The 20,248-nt window shown below is 49.3% G+C and overlaps 1 protein-coding gene across 1 annotated transcript in view; it reads right to left on the bottom strand.

Annotated features, from left to right (window-relative positions):
- ADAMTS10 (ADAM metallopeptidase with thrombospondin type 1 motif 10) overlaps window positions 1–20,248 on the bottom strand; it is a 101,758-nt gene that overhangs the window by 63,803 nt on the left and 17,707 nt on the right. Inside the window, exons 2-3 of the mRNA XM_048830912.2 lie at window positions 19,504–19,961; window positions 5,631–5,995 (exon numbers count right to left, since the gene is read on the bottom strand). Coding sequence (XP_048686869.2) covers window positions 5,631–5,995; window positions 19,504–19,624 — 486 coding nt within the window. The 5' untranslated portion in view covers window positions 19,625–19,961. The remainder of the gene's footprint in view (window positions 1–5,630; window positions 5,996–19,503; window positions 19,962–20,248) is intronic.

The raw sequence follows: 20,248 nt of genomic DNA, 5'->3' as shown, positions 1-20,248 counted from the left end.
TAAATTCAATGATCAACTCAGCTCTGCATGGTATGTGGGAAGCCTATCTATCTTACGTGCTTATTTGGTCACCCTTATGCTTGTACACAAGCACCTCACAATTGATAATGTCTTTATCCTCACCCCACCCCTGTAAGGTACGAAGTGCTGCTAACCCCATTTCACAATCGGTGAATTGCCTGCCGTGGACCAGTTGTCTGTGTGGACCCTGCTGGTGCACATTAATATACTTTGAGCCTTTTTGAAACAGGAGTAGATCAAAGTGCATTAAAGAACTGTTCAGATGGGTCCAGACAGTCCGTCTGTGGGAGATTCACGGCCTGGCTTGCCACAGACTAATTGCGCAGGTAGACAAATCCCAAGCGACTTCTCCAAAGTCACGCAGGAGATTGGTGGTGGAGCAGTGAATTGAACCTGAGTCTCCCCAGCTAATCCTCTAACCACTGGGAGATCCTTCCCCTCGGTGCTAATGATTAGAGCACAGCCCTGGGAATAGCAACATTTGGGTTCCCTTCCAAGCTCTCCCACTGCTTGTTCTCTGGCAAGTCACTTCACCCCTCTGGCCCCAAGCTTCTCGTTCTGTGGAGTGAGACTGGAGATCAACAAAGCCCCCTGAGATCCTTGCATGGAAGGTGCTATGTAAGTAAAAGAATGATTGCTGGGAAAGTTGGGGTGAGCATTCTTTGGGGGGGTCTAGGCTGCCTCCTTAATAGGGCTCTCTGTCTCCTTCTCCCCCCCCCCCCACTAGGAAAGCTGAATCAGGGCAGTGTGTGCGCCGCGAAGTCCCCATCTCCACCGAGTGCTGGGGGATTTCCTTTTGCACCAAGCTCTGTTGCTCTTGGCCCGGCTCCACCTTTTCATACACAAGCGAGGTAGTGTGAGGTTAGCCTGGCGAGGATTCCAACAGAAAGCCAAGCGTCGGCCGGCAAAGCCAGCTGGCTGCTGGCTTTGTGGGACAGGGGGAAGGAGGTCACCGCCGGCTTATGGTGGAACAGCGGGAAGGGAGAGCACAGAAAGGCCTGGAAATTGTGTGCTGCTAGAAAAGGACCCTACCGATCTGCCCAAGACATCATCTCTGGGGCCGATGCAGAGTTTCTAGCGTGCAGGGGATGCCACCACCTCTCCTGCCCATGCGTGTGTGAAGCTCTGTCCTTTCTGGGGTCCAAAAGCTGCTCTGCAATGGGCCAGGCTGAGTGGCTTGGGTTGCTGACATGACCTCTGGTGGCTGAAAGGGGGCGGAACGGAGTCCTTTGAGATGTAGCTGCAGTTTGTGGGGGAGATGAGCTGAAATATCCTGTCTGCGATTTGCTCAAGCCACCTGCAGAGCAGGGATGGGCTCTGAACAGGTCTATCCCATTCGCTGATCGCCAGGCTTGGGGGGGTTTGAGGGCTGAGCCGGCAAACACTTACACGTGATATTGTTAACGACACTTGCCTCCTTTGTGAAGTGCTTTGAGATCTGCGGATGCAAAGTGCTATATAAGAGCTCGGGATTATTATATAAGCTTCATGAGTAAAGTTTAGCACACCTATGTTTGGAGGACTGGGCCTTGATTTGTCATTCTTACGAGTTTTGTCTCGCGAGGGATCCAAGCCACAAATTTCAGGTCTGGATTAGGCTCTGGATCCAAACTTTCCCAAAATACAGGGAAGTTTGGAGTTGGGGGCTGAGTTTCTCAGATGCCACAGCACTAAGGGGTTCAAACACTAGGGGGATGGGCTGCCTTACAAAAATGAGAAAGACAGACAGGCTCAGTCTAGACACAGGGGCCAGTAGTGAAAAATCAGATAATGATCTTGACTATGCCAGAAGTGGGGGGAAATTCACCAGAGCAGAGGTCTTGGGTCTAACACGGATGGAGAGCGAATGATGTTTTTACTTCCAAGGTCTTTTCCTCCCAGCCCCTGAGTCTTAATGAAATTAAAAATGTTGCAATCAGGAAATTATCCCCACCTCCAACATCAACAGATAAAAAGGGCCAGATTCTACTCTTACTTCCCTTGGTGTAAAAACCAGAGTTAATTCCAACAAAGTCAGCAGAATCACTCTGATTCACCCCAATGCGAGAGCAGAATTTGACCCCAAGTATTACTCATTCCAAATGCAAAGGCCTGAAAAATTCAAGATTCAGAAAGAAAATCAAACTGTTGCACAATAATTAACTCCATATTCCTTGTCTGTCAGTTGGAACTGACAGCAAAGGAGGGCCCCCACAGCCTGTCTTAAGTATTTACACAGCTCCAATTACTAGCGTACTTATTAATTATTATTATTTGTACTGCAGTAGCACTTAAGAGACTCAGTCATGGACCACTCTCCACTATTCTAGGTGCTACACAAACACAGAACAAAAAGACAGTCCCTGCCCCAAACACCTTACAATCGACAGTATTTATTGGTCTACAGGGATAGCATGTTGCATCATAGGGTTTTATCGGTCCCTATCTCTACTGCAAGATTATAAACCATGGAATTCTTTTGGGCAGAGGCAAGAATGGATGCTGCTTTTTACTCCATGTTTGTACAGCCCCCAGCACACTGGGGTCCTGATTTGGATCGGAGGCCTGTAGGCCCTACTGCAGTACAACACATAATAGTAATAACTGACCAAATAAATCAAACTCTTTCTCAAACCTGTTAAGAATTAGAGTTAAGGAGGAACTGAAACATTTTTTAACCCTGTCAAAAGCTCAGAATTCCACATGCCTATGCCTCCCCATGAATATTAATGTTAATACCTACCCGGTCTCCAGTCCTTTTCACTCGTAGCTCCCGAAGCACTTCACAAAGGAGGGTAAGCAGCATTTAGCCCCTTTTTACAGATGGAGAAATTGAGGCACAGGGAAGCAAAGTGACCTACCCAAGGCCAGCAGCCATTCAACAGCAGAGGAGGGAGTAGAACGCATCCTGATTTGCAGGCCAACTTTCCTAACTAGCAGACTACGCTGCTCCTTGTCCCTAGCAGCGACAGGGGGAATGATGTCTTGTGAACTCAGGTCACGGGAGGCAAAGGAAGGAAAGTGTGATTTTCAACTCTTTCCTTCTGAGCTGAGGTTATTTGTGGTGCTCCCAGGCACCTGGGTCTCGGGGATCCCAAACAGCCAGTGGATTGAAATATTGCTTTGTGTAATGCAAGGTTTTCAGTTCCCCTTTAGGGCCCAGGCAGAGAGAGCTGCTGGGGCTGCTTTCTGTCACCTCCAGCTGTTTTTCGTTGCAGGCTTGTTGCAGGCTTGTTGGCGGCCTTCCTTGCTGGCAGCGAAGAGCCTGTGCATGTTTTGGAAGCCTGACCGTTCTGCCCTTCGCTTCCGACAACTTAAGCCTCGGTAACTTTGATTCTGTTCAAAATGAAGCGTAGCAAAGAGCACATTGCTTGAGGGAGCTCTCAGTCCTGGGATGTGTGCGCCTTTGTGGGTAGCAATGGATACAGTAGATAGATGTGTTCAGCTCTGCATGTGTGTTCAGATCATTGTGATTGTGAGTGTGGTGTAGATGTCTCAGTGTGTGTTTAGATAGCAGGGTACAGGGTGTGTGTGTGTGTACACACAGGTAGCTAGCAATATGCGTCAATGTGTAGCTATGTCATTATCAGTGGGCCAACTCAGAAGTGACATAAAGTGTGAGTTATACACCATTAAGTGGGCGTGAGCTGGTGTAACTTACATGCTGAGAGAGTGGTGGGTACAACAGGGGAGGAGTAGCGGGAAATTCAGAGAGCAAGGGATGGCCTGATTTAGGTTACCCCTTCTCACCCTCTCTCCTCATGTCAGTTTGGGGGTGACTGGGGGGTGAGGGTGCTGGGGCGGTTGGGAGTGACAGCTGGACAGTTCTGTTCAGTGAGGAGAGACAGCAGAGTGGGAAAGGGGAGAAGCTCTTGGGCTCTGTTCTGGCATCTAGGATCCTGTTTCCTCTGCCAAGCAGCCCTAGCTGCCTGCCCTCTGAGGGCCCAGGGGAGGACGCACTACGGCCGAGGGGGTGATGTGGGGTGTTTGGTGCCTGATGGGGTCAGCTCCCCGGAAGGCTGCCCTGTGGGGTGGCTGGGTGCAGCTGGGATGTTGCCAGACTCCCCCCAACAAAGCAGCTAGACTCCCTTCCCCCATCCCCCCCACTGATGTCCATAAGCTCTCCAGGACAGCGGGTAATGTGGAGATTTCTGTGCTTGGAGAGGGTTTATTTCCTGCCCTGTCGCACCCTCCCAAGGAGGGGCTGGGCGTTAGCCTGTCATCGGGATCTCTCCATCCCCCGTCCCTTTTCCTGGGACATGCTGGGCTTGGTCAAAGTACTGTCTGGCCATCAGGTGTCCTGAGATGCGTGGGCCACTGTGGGAAAGGCATTGACACCAGATCCCTTATGAGCCAGCAGTGCCCAACGCACCCACCAGCTCACCCAATGAGTCCTAGTAAATCCACTAAGACATCACTGGAACTCTTACCCCCAGACACCTGGAGAGCCCGCTCTGACGCAGCAATCAGGGGAGGGGTGGGGGGAAGGATCCAGGTGCATCCTGGTGGCGGGGGCAGGGTGGAAACATGGTAAAAGGATCTTTGACATAACGAGCCAGATTCTCATTACACTAGGGCCCTTTCAATGGCAACGTAAAGCTGCATTAAAGGCGGTATAAATTCATGCCCATGTTAATGCCCTTTTACACTGCCCGAGGGGCCTTGGCATAAAGGAGAATCAGGCCCACAGAATCGATTCCTGTGTATGTTTACCCCACTAAAGGCATGTTTGCTCCATCCCTCTCTCTGGGGGGCAACAGGGTATCATACTTGGCAAGCTATTCTCTGGAGTCAGCACCAAACCCCCTGTGTGGGGAAACCCCAGAGAAACCAGAAGCAGAAGGCGACAGAGTAAATGCTAACGTGACCAGTGAAATGCTGGACGCAGCCCTCGTCCACGCAGGAGGCACTGGGGATACTGGGACCGTCTCACAGCCCAATATATCCTCTCTGTGACTCCGCTCAGACTGCACACTGCATCCCCGCCCGGCAAGGTTAATGTCACAATGTGACAGCACTACCTTGCCTCTCATTAAGGCATCGTCAGGGCAGAGCGATGCAAGGTTGGCAATCCAGCTGTCTGGCATCACTAGGCCGTTCTTTTTTTCCAGCAGTTAAAACACAACTGGGTGGCAATCCCTAAGGACAATTTATTAACTACACAGGTCTGGATAAGCATCTGAGTGCTTATCTCTGAGCGTCCTGCAACCTCCTGGAATTCACGGCTCTCTAGTATATGCAGAACGCGGCGAAGAGACAAAGGAGCACAGGGCTGAGGTCTCTTACAGCTCAAGTAACCAAAGTGTGGTCTAAATGTCTCCCTATCCCATGCCAATTGATGTGAATGGAAACTGACTGGCTTCCAGGGGAATTCTCCTAGCTTTTGGTCACCCTCAGCTTTAAGAGAGAGATATGGCCAATGGAGACCCATCTCAGCTCCTCCCGCTTGGCCAAGCATATCACAACGGAGCACTGCATGCTGGGACCAGTAACCTTAGTAGGTTGCACTTCTGTAATGAAGATCAGGGAAGCTGCAATCTGCTCCATTTTATGGGCAGTCTTAATTATTGATACCGCCCTTGGCTGGGCAAACCGGGAGGGCCTGTCTTACGATTCCCTTGGAAGCTCACCAGTCCGTTGCAGTTGCTGATGGCGACTTTGGAATTCAGGTACTGATCTTGCAAGTGGCCTGCGTAGTGGCAGTCCTCGTGGAAGTCGTGCTGCCAGTCCACCCCGTCCCGCTTCCAGTACTCCACAGTGAAGTGCTCGGACAGCAGGTTGGAGTGCAGGGTCAGGTTGAGGAGGAACTGGGTGCGGTGGGCGGAGACTTTGTAGAAGACCCGCCGCTCAGCGGCCTCGTAGGACAGGGAGCCCAGGCTGCGCCGGGAACGCCGCTTCAGCTGGCTTCTCATGTCGAAGGTGAGGAAGTCCCCGTTTTGGTCCACTTGGATGGGGAAAGCGATTTCATAGTGATCGAGGCTGGAGAGGAACTCCTCTGGAGGGCAAAGCAAACACAGTGACAGTCACGTTCTGGAGAGACAGGGAGGCCAGGAGACCCAGGGGCATAGTAAAAGCTAATGCAGCTCTCAGCTGCAGGGGCATGTCAGAAGTAGGGAGAGGACCATCCTTCTCTGTAGAGGTCTGGCAAGATTGCAGCTAGGGAAATGCACTCAGTGCTGCACATCTCAATAGCAAGGATGGCCCAGTGGAGGCAGGAAGGATGGTTGAGCGGTTAGGGCACAAGTCTGAGACAGAGGATCCCCTGCTCTGCCACAGACTCCGGTGAGACCTTGGGCAAGTCACTTAGGGCTAGTCTACACGAGAATCGCTACAGCGGCGCAGCTGCATGGGCGGCTCTCTCCCGTCGGCATCACGACTCCACCTCCCCAAGCAACGGTAGCTCTGTCAGCGGGAGAGCGTCTCCTGCCAACATAGCACTGTCCACACCAGCGCTTCGGTCAGAGTAACTTACGTTGCTCGGGGGGGGGGGGGGGAGGAGGGGTGGCTTTTCCACACCCCTGAGCGACTTAACTTATACCAAAGTCAGCGCTAGAATGTACAAGTCACTTAATCTCTCTGTGCCTCAGTTTCTCATCTCTAAAATGGGGACAATTCCCTACATCAGAGGGGCACTGTGAGGATAAATATGTTGCAAATTGCCCAGTGTTCAGACACCACAGGAATGGGAGCCAGGTAAGCTGGAAAGCTGAAGGCAGAACGGGAGGATTGATTGGCAAGGAGGGCTAAAAAGCACTAACTAGGCAGGGCTAATCCAGACGGTGACCACGAAGCTGGAAGAAGGTGACATCTACCTACAAGCTCCTGAAAGGTGTAAATAGCAGAGGGGGAGCAACAAACCTTAGGAACAAGAGGCTAAAACCGAGCAAAGGAAACTGGGCAAATTTTCCTTATAGTTCAGTTGTATTAGTTTGCAGATCAATCTCCCCAGGGCAAGGATGGAAGCCTGATTGCTTGCGTTATTTAAACTAGACTGAACAACAGCCCGCTGTGAGGAACCACCTATGCTCTGGCCAGGGGATGGACTGAATGACCATAGAGGGCTTTTCCCATCTATCTTCTAGGATAGATTCAGAGGGGCATTTGAGTGTGCTGTACTTGGAGAGAGCCACATTCTCTTTTGGCAAATTACAGCTATTTAGTTCTGAAGTTCTTAGATCGGGGGTTCATACCCTGGGGCTCTGGGCTTGCAAAGAGGTGTCAAGGGATCGCGATCACCCTGCTGCCTTTCCCATATTGCTGTATGGGCCAGGGGTAGGCAGAGGATGTCCCCCCTGGAAGACAACTCATCCAGACATTTGCCTTATTTTACAACAGTGCTACATAAAAAGCACTAGCGAAGTCCGTACAAACCAAAATTTCATACAGGCAATAACTTCTTTATACTGCTCTACATACTACAATGGAAGTACAGTATTTATATTCCAATTGGTTCATTTTATAATTATATGGTAAAAATGTGAAAGTGAGCATTTTTTTTTCGGGAATAGCCTGCTGTGACACTTATGGGTTTTTATGCCTGATTTTGGAAGCAAGTCGTTTTTAAGTGAGGTGTAACTCGGGGGTACACAAGACAAATCAGACTCCTGAAAGGGGGACAAAGTCTGGAAAGGTTGAGAGCTGCTGTTCTAACCCTTCAGCATAGCCAGCGATTCTGATAAGCGATTGGGCATTTTTACAGGTTTCAGAGTAGCAGCCGTGTTAGTCTGTATACGCAAAAAGAAAAGGAGGACTTGTGGCACCTTAGAGACTAACCAATTTATTTGAGCATAAGCTTTCGTGAGTGAGCTGTAGCTCACGAAAGCTTACGTGCATTTCTGTTAGCAACTCAGCTAAAAGCAGTCTTAGGTTCCTTCAGAACTTTGGGATGTCCCATCTGGTCCTGATGACTCATTGCTGTTCTTATTCTTATTCTTATCATTTATATGATGGTAGCACCAAGAAAGATCTGGACCCCGTTGTGGTAGGCATGATTCAAAACCATGCTCAGAGGGTCCCTGCCTTGAAAATCTTACAATCAAAATAAGAGAGACAAAGGGGAGGGAAACCAGAGTTCAAGATCACAGAACAGGCTAGTGGCACAATCAAGAATAGAACCTGCCCCAGCCAGTACTCTACCCACTAGGCACTTCTGCCACTTCAGCCACTTGTTGCACTTTAACTTATCAACTTCTTCTATCACCTCCTCCTATGACACTTCAGTCTCTGAAACAGTCTAACACCACTTATCACATGTGATCTAACAAGGTCACAGTCCAGAACGTCTGACTGCACTTGCAGGGGAACACAACACCTTCCTCCATCAAAGAGATTGGCTCCAGATAACTTTTAGTGCCTTGGTTCCCAAACTCTTTCATACCATGACCCCCTCTGGGCTCACCTGTGTTAACCAGGCCCCAGGGTCTGAGACAGAGCCCTGCAACCCAACCGGGACTCTCTGGGACCAGACTACACGTGTTGGGTTCGGGTTGCATCTAGGTTAACCACCGGTCCCTTATTTTAAAATGTATTGAAATGTATCAAAATGGATAACGACGGATACCATTTTAAAGATGAAATTGAAGCATATGATAATTGCATGATGTACTCAAGGACAGTAGAAATGTACATTTCAGTGACAAATCCATGCTGTGCTACGGGAACTGGGGTTTCCCTAAAATGTCCCTAAAAATGAAATGTTGTCCCGGATTTTTCACATGGTTTCCCCTTATTTCCATCCAACGAATCACCCTAGTTGGGCCAGGTTGTCTTCTGACCCCCTTGGGCTTGGCTTAGGTCGGCTCCCTTGCTCCTGCTCATGGGGTTGGCACAGTGGTGGCTACAAGCCCCATCCCTGCTGGCTGCCGCCACCTTGCTGTGCCAACCCCCACACGGCGCAGCCAGACAGTGCCGGACAGTTGGGGCAGGGCAAGCAGCTGCCCTCGCAATTCAGCATGCACATCCTGTGACCTCCTGATGCTCTTTCATGACCTCCTTCCCTCCTGGCAGTATGACCCACAGTTTGGAAAACACTGCTCAAGAGGAAAAGGAGTACTTGTGGCACCTTAGAGACTAACAAATCAAGAGAAACTTCTCGTGCAGCTAGCAAACCATCACAGGAATTGGCAGAGTGGTTCAGACCTGTGCTCTAGCGAGCCCAGTATCCAGTTTTGGGGTAATCTACCTGCAGGGCATGTCCTCCTAACCCCCAGTAGCTAGAGGCTGACTTATGCCCTGAAGCATGAGCTATTCATGGCCTGGATCAGGAGAAGTTCTACCTGATTGGACTCACCCACACATTTTGTCCAAGGGACTTGCTGTTCTGTTTGCATCCTTTTCCTTGCTGTTTTCTAAGCAACCCCGGAGAAGCCAGGCTGCCCTGGCGTGGCTGCATTTTGCCTGGCTCCACAATGCCCATCTTCAAAGCCATCATAAATTTGGACTCCAAATTACACTGTCGCCACATGCCAAGTTCTGGAACGTTTACTTTCCTTCTAATGCATTTTCCAGCGTGGGATCTTGACAAAGTGGTTTCTTCGGCTACGGCTAATGGAACAATCCTTCCCACTGGCTGGGTCTAGGGGTTACGTCCCGACCTTCCAAACCATAAATACCTCTGGCATCTATTCTTTGGCCTGACCAACCAGAAGCGATGGTTTTATTTTCACTCCTTCTGCCTCGGCTTCCCCCACATCAGACCACATCTTGTGCGATGCAGCCGGGCAAACAAGAAAAGCTATTTCCACTTAAGGAATGACTGCAAGCCTGGAGAAACTTGCTGCTACCGGAAACATTTTGTTTTTCTTTGTCCTCTCGAGCCTGCCACATGGGCAGAAGGAAGCCTGGTTAGGAGAACAGGGGACTGGGAGCCAGGAGCTGGGCTCTCTCTGTAGATAAATCTCTGTATTAAGCATCTTTGCATAACTTTCATTTGACTTTGTATTATGCCTCTTCAAATAACCTTGTATTAGGTCTATCCACGTGTGACCGCTGTTTTCACGAAAACTTTGTATTGAGCCTTGGTAAATGGGAACTTTGTATCAAATCCTTATATAGAAGCTTTGTATTGAGCCTTGGTATAATGTTATAGCCCCTAAGGATAGAATAAGATAGAAGAAAAATGTCTTTTTGCTCAGAAAAGAAAAGGAGGACTTGTGGCACCTTAGAGACGAACCAATTTATTTGAGCATAAGCTTTTGTGAGCTACAGCTCACTTCATCGGATGCATGCAGTGGAAAATACCTAAATGTTGCTAAAAGAGTAGAATAAGATCACCCCCTTTTTTAATCAGTGGCCCTGTTGAATGAATGAGGTGTGAATGAGCAAGGCGTGGAAGGCAAGCACCTCCAGACAGCTGCAACCCTTGGAGAGCGGATGGAAGACAGACTCAAGAACAATAAAACTTGTCAAATGGGCTCATTAAAGAAGATCAGACATATTGACGGCCTTGAGAGTTAGACACGAGCACCTTCTTTTGAAAAACACCCTCTCTGAAAGTAAATATGGCAGCATTAAGACAACACCCAGAGGGAGACGCCACAGATGACCAATTGACACAGACACAGATTTTGGATCTGGGATAGACTTGCGTGAGAGGGAAGCTGCTATAAATGTGAGGTGTCTTGCAGAGGACCCCGGGTCTCGTCTTGTCAACATCGAAGCATCGATCTGGATCGGCAGAAGCCGGGCTCCACGCCTCCCCCATCAAACTCATCTGGCCAGTGAAATTAAGGGGAGAGACTAGTTGGTAACAACAAGACGGAGTGTGCTTGTGTGTGTGAGAGAGAGCATGAGTGTAATATATATCATATGCATATGATACAGTGTTGATTGATACATGGATTACCAATAAACTTATCCCCCCTGAAAAGACCCTGTGCAGTACTTTAAGTACAACATCTGCCACCCACTTGTTGTGTGAGGCTAATCACAGAACAGAGAGATGGCATTGTCCAGTGGTTAGGGCACTAGCTTAGGCTGAGAGAGACCCAGGTTCAAGTCCCTGGTTCAACACAGACACTCTGTGTGACCGTGGTCAAGTCACTTTGCCTTTCTGTGCCCCAGTTTCCTATTAATAAAATAGGGAGAACAGCATTGCTCTACCTAGCAGGGAGGTTGTGAGGATAAATACATTAAAGATTGTGAGGTGGTTAGATAGGGGGCTATGTATTCCTATTGTGTCTAGGAGCCCGTCAAAGACCAGCACCCCACTGCGCTAACCGTTGTACGAACACAGAACAGATCCTGCCCCAAACAGCTTACAATCGAATGTACCGAAGACCGACAGACACAGAGAGGTTCTTTCTATCAGCCTGTAAAGTGGGGATAAAAATTACAGTCTGCCTGATAGGGGGTTATGAGGGTTTATTAATGTGTGGGAAGTGCTTTGAGATCCTCAGCTAGAAGAGGGGCAAAGTTACTATTATACCCCCGAGATTCAAGCAGCTAGAAAAGTGAGACTGGTAGGTGTCAGGAGAGGGACCTCCACCTGCCCCCCAGTTCCTGGGAGAGAACGGATTTCATGGGCTGGTCTGACATGCTGCAAGCTCACGCCCGGCAAGGCAATCCAAAGGCTCCCGTTGAACGAGGGCTGGAGAACACTGGGGGCTGGGAATCGGCCACAGAGACTCTCTGCTGTAGGCCACTGGTTGGAATCTAGCCCTGCTTAATAGTGATCAGATGTCTGGTGGTCTCTCTTAAAGGGGTATTGTCCATTCACAGGCTGCACGTCTGTTGGAAAGTGGTTTAGCAGCTCTAGATACATCTGCCCCTGGGACCTGCTCCTGTGCTTCTCCCTTCCCTGCAGCATTACAGGGGCTCCCCGTCTCTTCCTACCCCGCTCCATTACAGGGGTTCCCCTGCTCCTCCTGCCCCGCTCCATTACAGGGGCTCCCCCTGGCCTGCTTCACAGTAGGGGCTCCCCTGTCCAGCTCTGCCCTGCTGCATTACAGGGGCTCCCCTGCTCCCTCCTATCCTGGGGGACAACAGAGGCTTCCCCACCTATTGGCATTATGGGGCCCCTCCACTTCCCTTGCCCAGCGTTACAGGAGAACTAGCCTGTCTGGCCCTTAGCCAGCCCTGTTCTTTCCAGGAAATCCAGTCCTGTTCTCTCTCCCCTTGCAGCCACTCATGCTGTATTAATAGACCTTGGCAGACATACGTAACATTGTGCCCACCTGTACCAAAGAGGTTTGCACAGGTGATAAGACGCCGGCTGTTTCCAGCAAGCTCTCTAGCAGCGAGCACATTACTAGAGGGAGTCCATACTAAGCCCCGGGGGAACAGAACCCGGTAGGATGTTCAGGCTGGAGGGCAGGAACACGCTCAGCCCCCATTCGAGGTCTCCCCTTCCACCTAGAGAGGGAAAATGGATCTGCAAGGGCGTGCGAGGGGGTCCAGGTAGGGGGGCAGAGATAGATAGAGAGGAAGCAGCAGACACAGAGTAGGAGTGTGGGGAGGAAGGGAGACAGTGAGGAGGAGCTGGAAAGAGGTGAAGGGGGACTGGGAAAGAGGGAGCCAAGGCGGCCCAAGGAGGGGAAGAGAGTGAGCATGACCAGGGAAGGGGAGATGGGAAGGAGCTTCCTACCAAGTGGCGTCCTTCTTTCCAGATAGCCCAGGACCTTGTCTCAGTTCCTGCACCTCGTACCACCGCATGGTCACCGCTGGGATTATGGGATTAAAGGAAGCCACAGCTTCCTTGGCCTTGTTACCACAGCAGAGACGAGCCCCGGCAGCAGCCCATTGACACGTTTCATAATGGATCGGTGAGAAAAATGTGCTCTGGGACCCCACACCTTGAGTCAGCTTGGCAACACAGAATGGCAGTACTGGGTTAGACCAATGGTCCATCTAGCCCAGTATCCAGTCTTCTGACAGTGGCCAGTGCCAGGTGCTTCAGAGGGAACAAACAAAACAGCAATTATCAAGAGATCCACCCCCAGTCATCCAGGCCCAGCACCCGTCAGTCAGAGGTTTAGGGCTACCCAGAGCATGGTTTTACATTCCTGCCCATCCTAGCTATTGCCATTGATGGACCTATCCTCCAGGAATTTATCTAGTTCTTTTTTGAACCCAGTCATACTTTTGGCCTTCACAACATCTCCTGGCAAGGAGTTCCACAGGTTGACTGTGAGTTGCATGAAGAAATACTTTCTTTTGTTGTTTTAAACCAGCTGCCTATTAATTTAATTGGGTGACCCCATAGTCTTGTGTTATGAGAAGGAGTAAATAACACATCCTCATTCACTTTCTCCGCACCAGTCATGATGTTATAGACCTCGATCATCTCCCCTCTTAGTCGTCTCTTTTCTAAGATGAACAGTGCCAGTCTTTTTACTCTCTCCTCCTATGGAAGTGGGTCCATCCCCTTAACCAATTTTGTTGCCCTTCTTTGTGTCTTTTCCAATTCTAACATATCTTTTTTCAGACGGGGCAACCAGAGCTAGACACAATATTCAAGGTGTGGCCATACCATGGATTTATATAGAGGCATTAATGATATTTTCTGCCTTATTATAAATCCTTTTCCTAATGGTCTCTAACATTCTGTTAATTTTTTAGACTGCCGCTGCACATTGAGCAGATGTTCTCACAGATCTATCCACGCTCACTCCAAGATCTCTTTCTTGAGGGATAACAGCTAATTTAGAGCCAATCGTTTTGTATGTGTAGTTGGGATTATATTTTCCAATGCGCACTACTTTGCATTTGTCAACATTAAATTTCATCTGCCAAATTTGTTGTCCCATCACCCAGCTTACGGAGAGCCCTTTGTAACTCTTTGCAATCAGCTTTGGACTTAACTCTCTTAAGTTGTTCTGTATCATTGTACATTTTGCCACCTCACTGTTCACCTCCTTTTCCAGATCATTTATGAATATAGTGAAAAGCACGGGTCCCAGTACAAATCCTGGTGGGAGAGCACTATTTATCTCTTTCGAATGTGAAAATGGACCATTTGTTCCTACCCTTTCTTATCTTTTAGCCAGTTATTGATCCATGAGAGGTCCTTCCCTCTTATCCCATGACTGGTTACTTTGCTTAAGAGGCTTTGGCGTGGGACCTTGTCAAAGGCTTTCTGAAAGTCCAAGTACACCATATCCACTGGATGACTCTTGTACACATGCTTGTTGACTCTCTCTAAGAATTCTAATAGACTGGTGAGGCATAATTTCCCTTTACAAAAGTTGTGTTGACTCTTCCGCAACATATCGTGTTCATCTATGCATGTGATGTGTCTCAAGTCATCTCCCACTGCTTTCTATTTTCCTCTGCTCACACCAACACTGACTAAATCCTGCCATTTCTGTCTCTAGGGCATCCATTCCTCCACACTCCCACAGAACGGCTTTCACTGCTTCACACCCTGACTACTGCAGTCCCTGATCCTGGCCTTCCTGCTTCTCACCTCACTCCTCTCTAGTCTGTCCATAAATGATCTAATCCTGACTGTGTCTAGCTTCAACTTCTAAATATCAGATCTTTTTATACCTTTGTCTGCTAGAATGTTCATCATGTGTAGGTACTCAGACACTGGGATCAAGTCACCTTTAATCTTCTGTTTGAGAAGCTAAATAGATCAAGTTCCTTGAGGCTATCACTAAAAGGTATGTTTTCCAGGCCTTTAATCATTTTCGTGGCTCTTCTCTGAACCCTTCCCAATTCATCAACATTCTTCTTGAATTGTGAACACCAAAACTGCACACAGTATTCCAGTAGCAGTCACAGGGGTTACAAACACAGAAGTAATATAGTGCCTATTCCCGTCATATTCTGACTCCCTTTGACAGACATTGATCTACACCTCCACTGATGGGTTGGATTGCATCTGAACAGCTGGGCCCCCCAATCCACCTCTAGTTTGCAGAAGTGACAGGAACTGTCCGTGGTACCATAAATTGGTGGATGTCTATCCCATGAATACGGGCAGCAGTTTGGATTGCTCTAGACCAGGATCAGATCAGATCAGATTACTGCTCTGGCACCATGCCTAGTCCAGCAAAATCATACCAAAATAATGTTCCACAATTGAGAGTGCTGGCTAAATGCATTTACACGTGGGTCCCACCTATAATGAAAGGCAGTGTGCTTTCGTGACTGGAGCACAGGGATATTATAGATTCCAAGGGCAGAAGAGACCAATCTGATCATCTAGTCTGACCTCGTGTGTAACACTGGCCAGATAACTGCTCAGAAATAATTTCTGCTTAAACTAGAGCACATCTTTTAGAAAAACACACAACCCTGAGCCAAGACATCCGGAGCTCTAATCCTACTCTGATACCAACTAACTGAGCAGCCTTGGGCACATCACACAGGCCAAAACTAGTGGGTGCTCCTGCAAATGTTGGTTTTTAATTGCCCTGTGCCTCAGTTTCCACATCTGCCAAATGGGGAGTGTCGGGGGATCCACTCACTGCGGATGGTGCCTCCTCCTGGTTGCTCTGGGGGTTAGCTCTTTCCTGGTCTGAGGCCCCCTTCTGCCACTCTCACCCTTGCTGTCTCTCTGGGGCCCCGCTCTCTCCGGGAGCTGCAGCCTCCTCTTCTTGACTTGACCCTCCAGCCAGCTCACTAGCCAGGTTTCCTTCTTACAGGGTACCAAAGTCTCTCCTGACAAATGGGCTCAGGCAGTCTTCCCAGTCACTGCCCAGCTGGTGCCACTTCTTCAGCAGCTGGTACAGGAACCTGGGACCTCCCTCTCCTCCAGGTTCCAGCTCAGGTGGCTTCTCATCAGCAGCCAGGGTCTGCCCTACTGTATCTCTTGCTGCTTTTCCCACCTTTCTGAGTTTGCCAGCCCAAACTCCTCTCCTCCCAAGGAGTAACTGTGGACTACCCTCTATATTACCCAAAACACACGTCTCTTCACTCAGGGAGCGGCTGCAGCCTACTTCCCAATCCCTGCAGCCCCTTTCTGCTATCAGGTCCCTGGCTTTATAGAAGCCCCGCCTGTTCCCACATAGGAGAGCTTCCCCCAGTTAGGGCTTTCCTCTCAGCCTTAATTCTCCCAGCCTGCCACTTAATAGGCCCACCTGGCCCCCATTAACCCCTTCAGGGTGAGTGTGAGGTGGACACCCTCTCACAGGGAAGCTGCTACTTTGCCCCTTCCAAGGCTGCTGTGAGGATTATTTACTCCCTCTGTGGATAGCGCTGTGAAGCTCAATGCTAAGGATTACTATTTCTAGCAGGGAGCCTAGAATTCACAAGAGGGAGACAGCCTATCAAAATATTTTGATACCAAGAGGTGGTTTGGGTGGTCCCGTGGAGAGGGCACCGGGCTTGGGAATGAGGAGACAGAGTTCTGTTCCTGGCTCTGCTACTGACCTGGCTTGTGCTCTGCCCTGTAAAAGGAGAGAGGAAGGGGAGACACACCCACTGCCCCAAGCCTCAACCTCCTCCCACGCCGCTCTGAGCACCGGGAATCCTGGCTGCCCATGACAAGTGCTCCAGTGCAGCTGTGTGTTTTCAGTGCACAACTCTGGGGTATAACAAACATTTGAGGCAGCTTAAAATAAACTGAATTGATGATCAAAATCAATAACCTCGGGGCTGTTGTCCTGACTGACTCTTCACGGACACATCAAATTCGCTCCAAATGCGCTGAATTTCCAGCGCCTCACACAATCAGGGGGCCTTGCTGCAGAACCTTGCCACGGAACAGGGGGTTATATAGCCCCTGAAGAGAGCATGGATCAAATCCTAGCTCTTAGTTCATAAAAAGTGTAGTTACTACCGGCAACTGCTGCAAAAAATGAAAATCTAAGACCGTCCCTGGCGTCTATTTCAAGTGGGTGCAGAAATCATATTCCACTAGCCACAGACTGAGGAGTCTCTGGCCCCATTTAATAACAGGGCTGATACAAGGTTGGAAACCAGGGATGTAAATATCATTTAAAAAGTTAACCATTTAAACAATTAAAATGATATTGTTTAACTGGTTAACTGATGAAAGGGGGAGGGGCTAGGGCTGCTCTAGCCGGCCCAGGGCTGGGGTCGCTCTGGCTGGCTTGGGGCTGGGGGTTAATGGTTAGGATGGGTTAACGGTAAGACTAATGCTGACTGGTCAACTGTTTAATATTTTACATCCCTATTGGAAACATGACCTTGAAAAGACGATTAAGAACCTGCCTTTGGTTTCACGAAAGGAATCCACAATATCTGTTCCAAGTGTGAGTTAGGTTTCAGAGTAACAGCCGTGTTAGTCTGTATTCGCGAAAAGAAAAGGAGGACTTGTGGCAGCTTAGAGACTAACCAATTTATCTGAGCATGAGCTTTCGTGAGCTACAGTTCACTTCAACTGGGAATGTATCCAATGAAGTGAGCTGTAGCTCACGAAAGCTGATGCTCAGATAAATTGGTTAGTCTCTAAGCTGCCACAAGTCCTCCTTTTCTTTAAGTGTGAGTTAGCAAGCAACCTCCCAAACGATTTGGTATTCAGATGCCCCGCATCCCAAATACCCATTCAAAACGCCATAGGGTCCAACCCCAGGGGTCGTCACAAAGGCATTTACTCAACAGAGAAGTCCATCAACTTTTCAAGTCTGGAGACTGGGTTTCAAATCCTGGCTCAGGTCAAATGGTGGTCAGGGCTCTGGTGATCTCAGCAGGCCACCAAAACAACTCTACAGTGTAGCAGAATTGGCAGTCTCTGCTCTGCATAAGTCCAGGGCTAAAAGAGTAGTGGGTGCTGCAGGTCAGGGCTCTGGAGTGAGGTGCGCTGAATGAACTGCACCAGATCCCAGGACTGAAGCTGCAGCAGGTACTGTAGATTTGGACTGAGATGCATGGACAGAACTGAGTGGGGGCCAACGCTTGGCAGCAGGGGGTGTTCCAGGTGAGAACTGAGGTGCTTTGACAGAACTGCATGGGGTAGGTAAGTTTTCATTGGAGTTTATTTAGTGCAGTGAATAAGGTCATGCAACTGGAGCGAGGTGTGAACTCACTGATGCAGGAAGCCCAGAACATTCAGAACAGGAATTGCCAGAGCCTTTGGCTAAAAGCACCAGAAACTGTGTTTGTTTCCGATTCAGTTTCTTTTCTGCCTTTATAAAACTGTGAACTGCACAGCAACAGTGGTGGTTCTGCTTTCAGTCACCTCTTAGTTTACCCCCGCACAGGCTGCAGCTGGAGGAGGCCGTCCCACAGATTTGGAGCACAGATGTGGCACTCGGACTGTATTCAGAACTCAGAATAGTTTTGTGGCTTTGTCCTTTCTCTTTGTTCATCTCTGTTAGAACTCTGTGTAACAAGCAGACCACAGCCTGATGGCATTAGCCATGTGTGCGAGGGGCCTTAATATAGCATTGAATTTAGCCCGACTTAATATAGCATTGAATTTAGCAGCTAGCCCCATCACCCTGAGTGCACACAATTCCCTGGGGATAATCCAATACCTGTACAAGTTCACTTAAACCCATGCACACTGCATACAGACCGACAATACTCACATCCGTATCCACACACTAACTCATAAATGCATTCAAACAGTCACTGCCAGATGACACGCACATGTTCACAAAAGTACACAGACGGTACAAAAGTACCACCCACACGCAAGCACGCTCAAACCCATAAAATCACCTACAAAATTGCAGCCATCTGCACAGACACAGACATTCATATGCTAATACAGACATGCACACACAGAGAAATGCCTGCAAACACACACACACGTCGATATGCACATACACACGCGTCTCCCTTTTCATAAGGCTCTTCGCTATAAAGCTCTTACTCATACTGGGATGCTCCACTCCACTGAAGTGCAATGCAAGGACCCTCATTCTGCTTGCTAAAAGGCACCTACCTCTTGCTCTCTCTAGCTGTCATCCTGGGGCTTGATACAGCCCTTATCGATTTGCTGGCTAAGCACTGCCTAAAATCAAGGAGCATTAAATCCCACAACAAAGCATCTCTCTTTTCACAGGCAGAGAGGGGTCTATATCTATGCTACAGGCGTAACAGAGCCAGCCCTAGGGATTCCCCTACTGCAGGCCAAGCAGAGGTGGATCCAGGGGTTCCCTAGCACGGTGGCTCTCAACCCTTCCAGACCACTGTCCCCCTTTCAGGAGTCTGACTTGTCTTGTGTACCCCCAAGTTTCACCTCACTTAAAATCTCCTTGCTTACAAAACCAGACCTAAACATACAAGTGTCACAGCAGGCTAGTACTGAGGAATGGCTGACTTTCTCATTTTTACCCTCTCCTTATAAAATCAATCAGAGCAGTATAAACAAATCACTGTATGGAATTTTCGTTTGTACGGACTTCGCTAGTGCTTTTGACGTAGCCTGCTGTAAAACTAGGCAGATATCTCGATGAGTTGATGGACCGCCTGGAAGAGCTCTGAGTACCCCCAGGGTACATGTACCCCTGGTTGAGAACCACTGGACTACTACAGCAGGACTAGCTTGCAGGTTTTCCCACCTTAGAGCCACCACTAGGGATTCTCCCCCCCCACCCCGCCCCCCAATTCCAGCCCATCTTCCCCTCCCCTGGGGGAAATCCCTACCTTGTGACTGGAATTTGTAACCGGGAGAGTCGCACGCCGCTGTGGTGAAGATGAGAGTCCATGTCAGAAGCCTCCAAGCTGTTGCCATGGTTAGCGATGCTCGTCTCAGCGCAGGGAGCATTGTACCAGCCTAAAGGGCTCTGTCCCAACATGTCTCTCTTTGGGCCACCGCTTATGTAGAGACAGGAGTCCTTGGTCTCTTCCCAGACATCCTCAGCCGCTCCGTGCTCTCCCCAAAGCAGCGAAGCCGATAGGGTCTTTGTAGTGCGCTGTACCCGGGCCGGCGTAATGGCTTCAACATGTGCTAATTAGAATCAAAGGCTCTCGGCGGCATTGCCTCTGCGGAAGAGAGGGTGAGGAGAGGGAGTGGGAGAAAGAGAAGCGGAGTAAAGGAGAGAGAGAGGGAATGGTGGGGAAAAATGGAGAAGGAAAGGAGAGAGAAAAAAAGGCAGGGGAAGCTAGGGAAAGCAGAGTGGGCAGGAAGGGAAGAGTGAGTGTGTCAGAGAAGGAAAGGAAAAGAGGGGTGGGGGCGGGGGAAGGGTATAAATTAAATCAACCCCATCATTTCATAGCATATTAAAGCCCCGTTAGTCAAGGGGCCCGATCTCCGGGATCCTTCCCTTTGGGTCATCATTCACACCAGTGAAGAGTGGCTGCCTTTCTCACTGGCTGGCGCTGTACCCCCTTTGCACCCGCCGGCCTGAATGCTCAGCTATACCGAGGTCCCTTATACTGCTTGGGCCAT

This window comes from Caretta caretta, chromosome 25 (genome assembly GCF_965140235.1).
Source record: "Caretta caretta isolate rCarCar2 chromosome 25, rCarCar1.hap1, whole genome shotgun sequence".
In the NCBI taxonomy this organism is placed as follows: domain Eukaryota; kingdom Metazoa; phylum Chordata; order Testudines; family Cheloniidae; genus Caretta; species Caretta caretta.
This window is presented reverse-complemented; position numbering and strand designations above follow the sequence as displayed.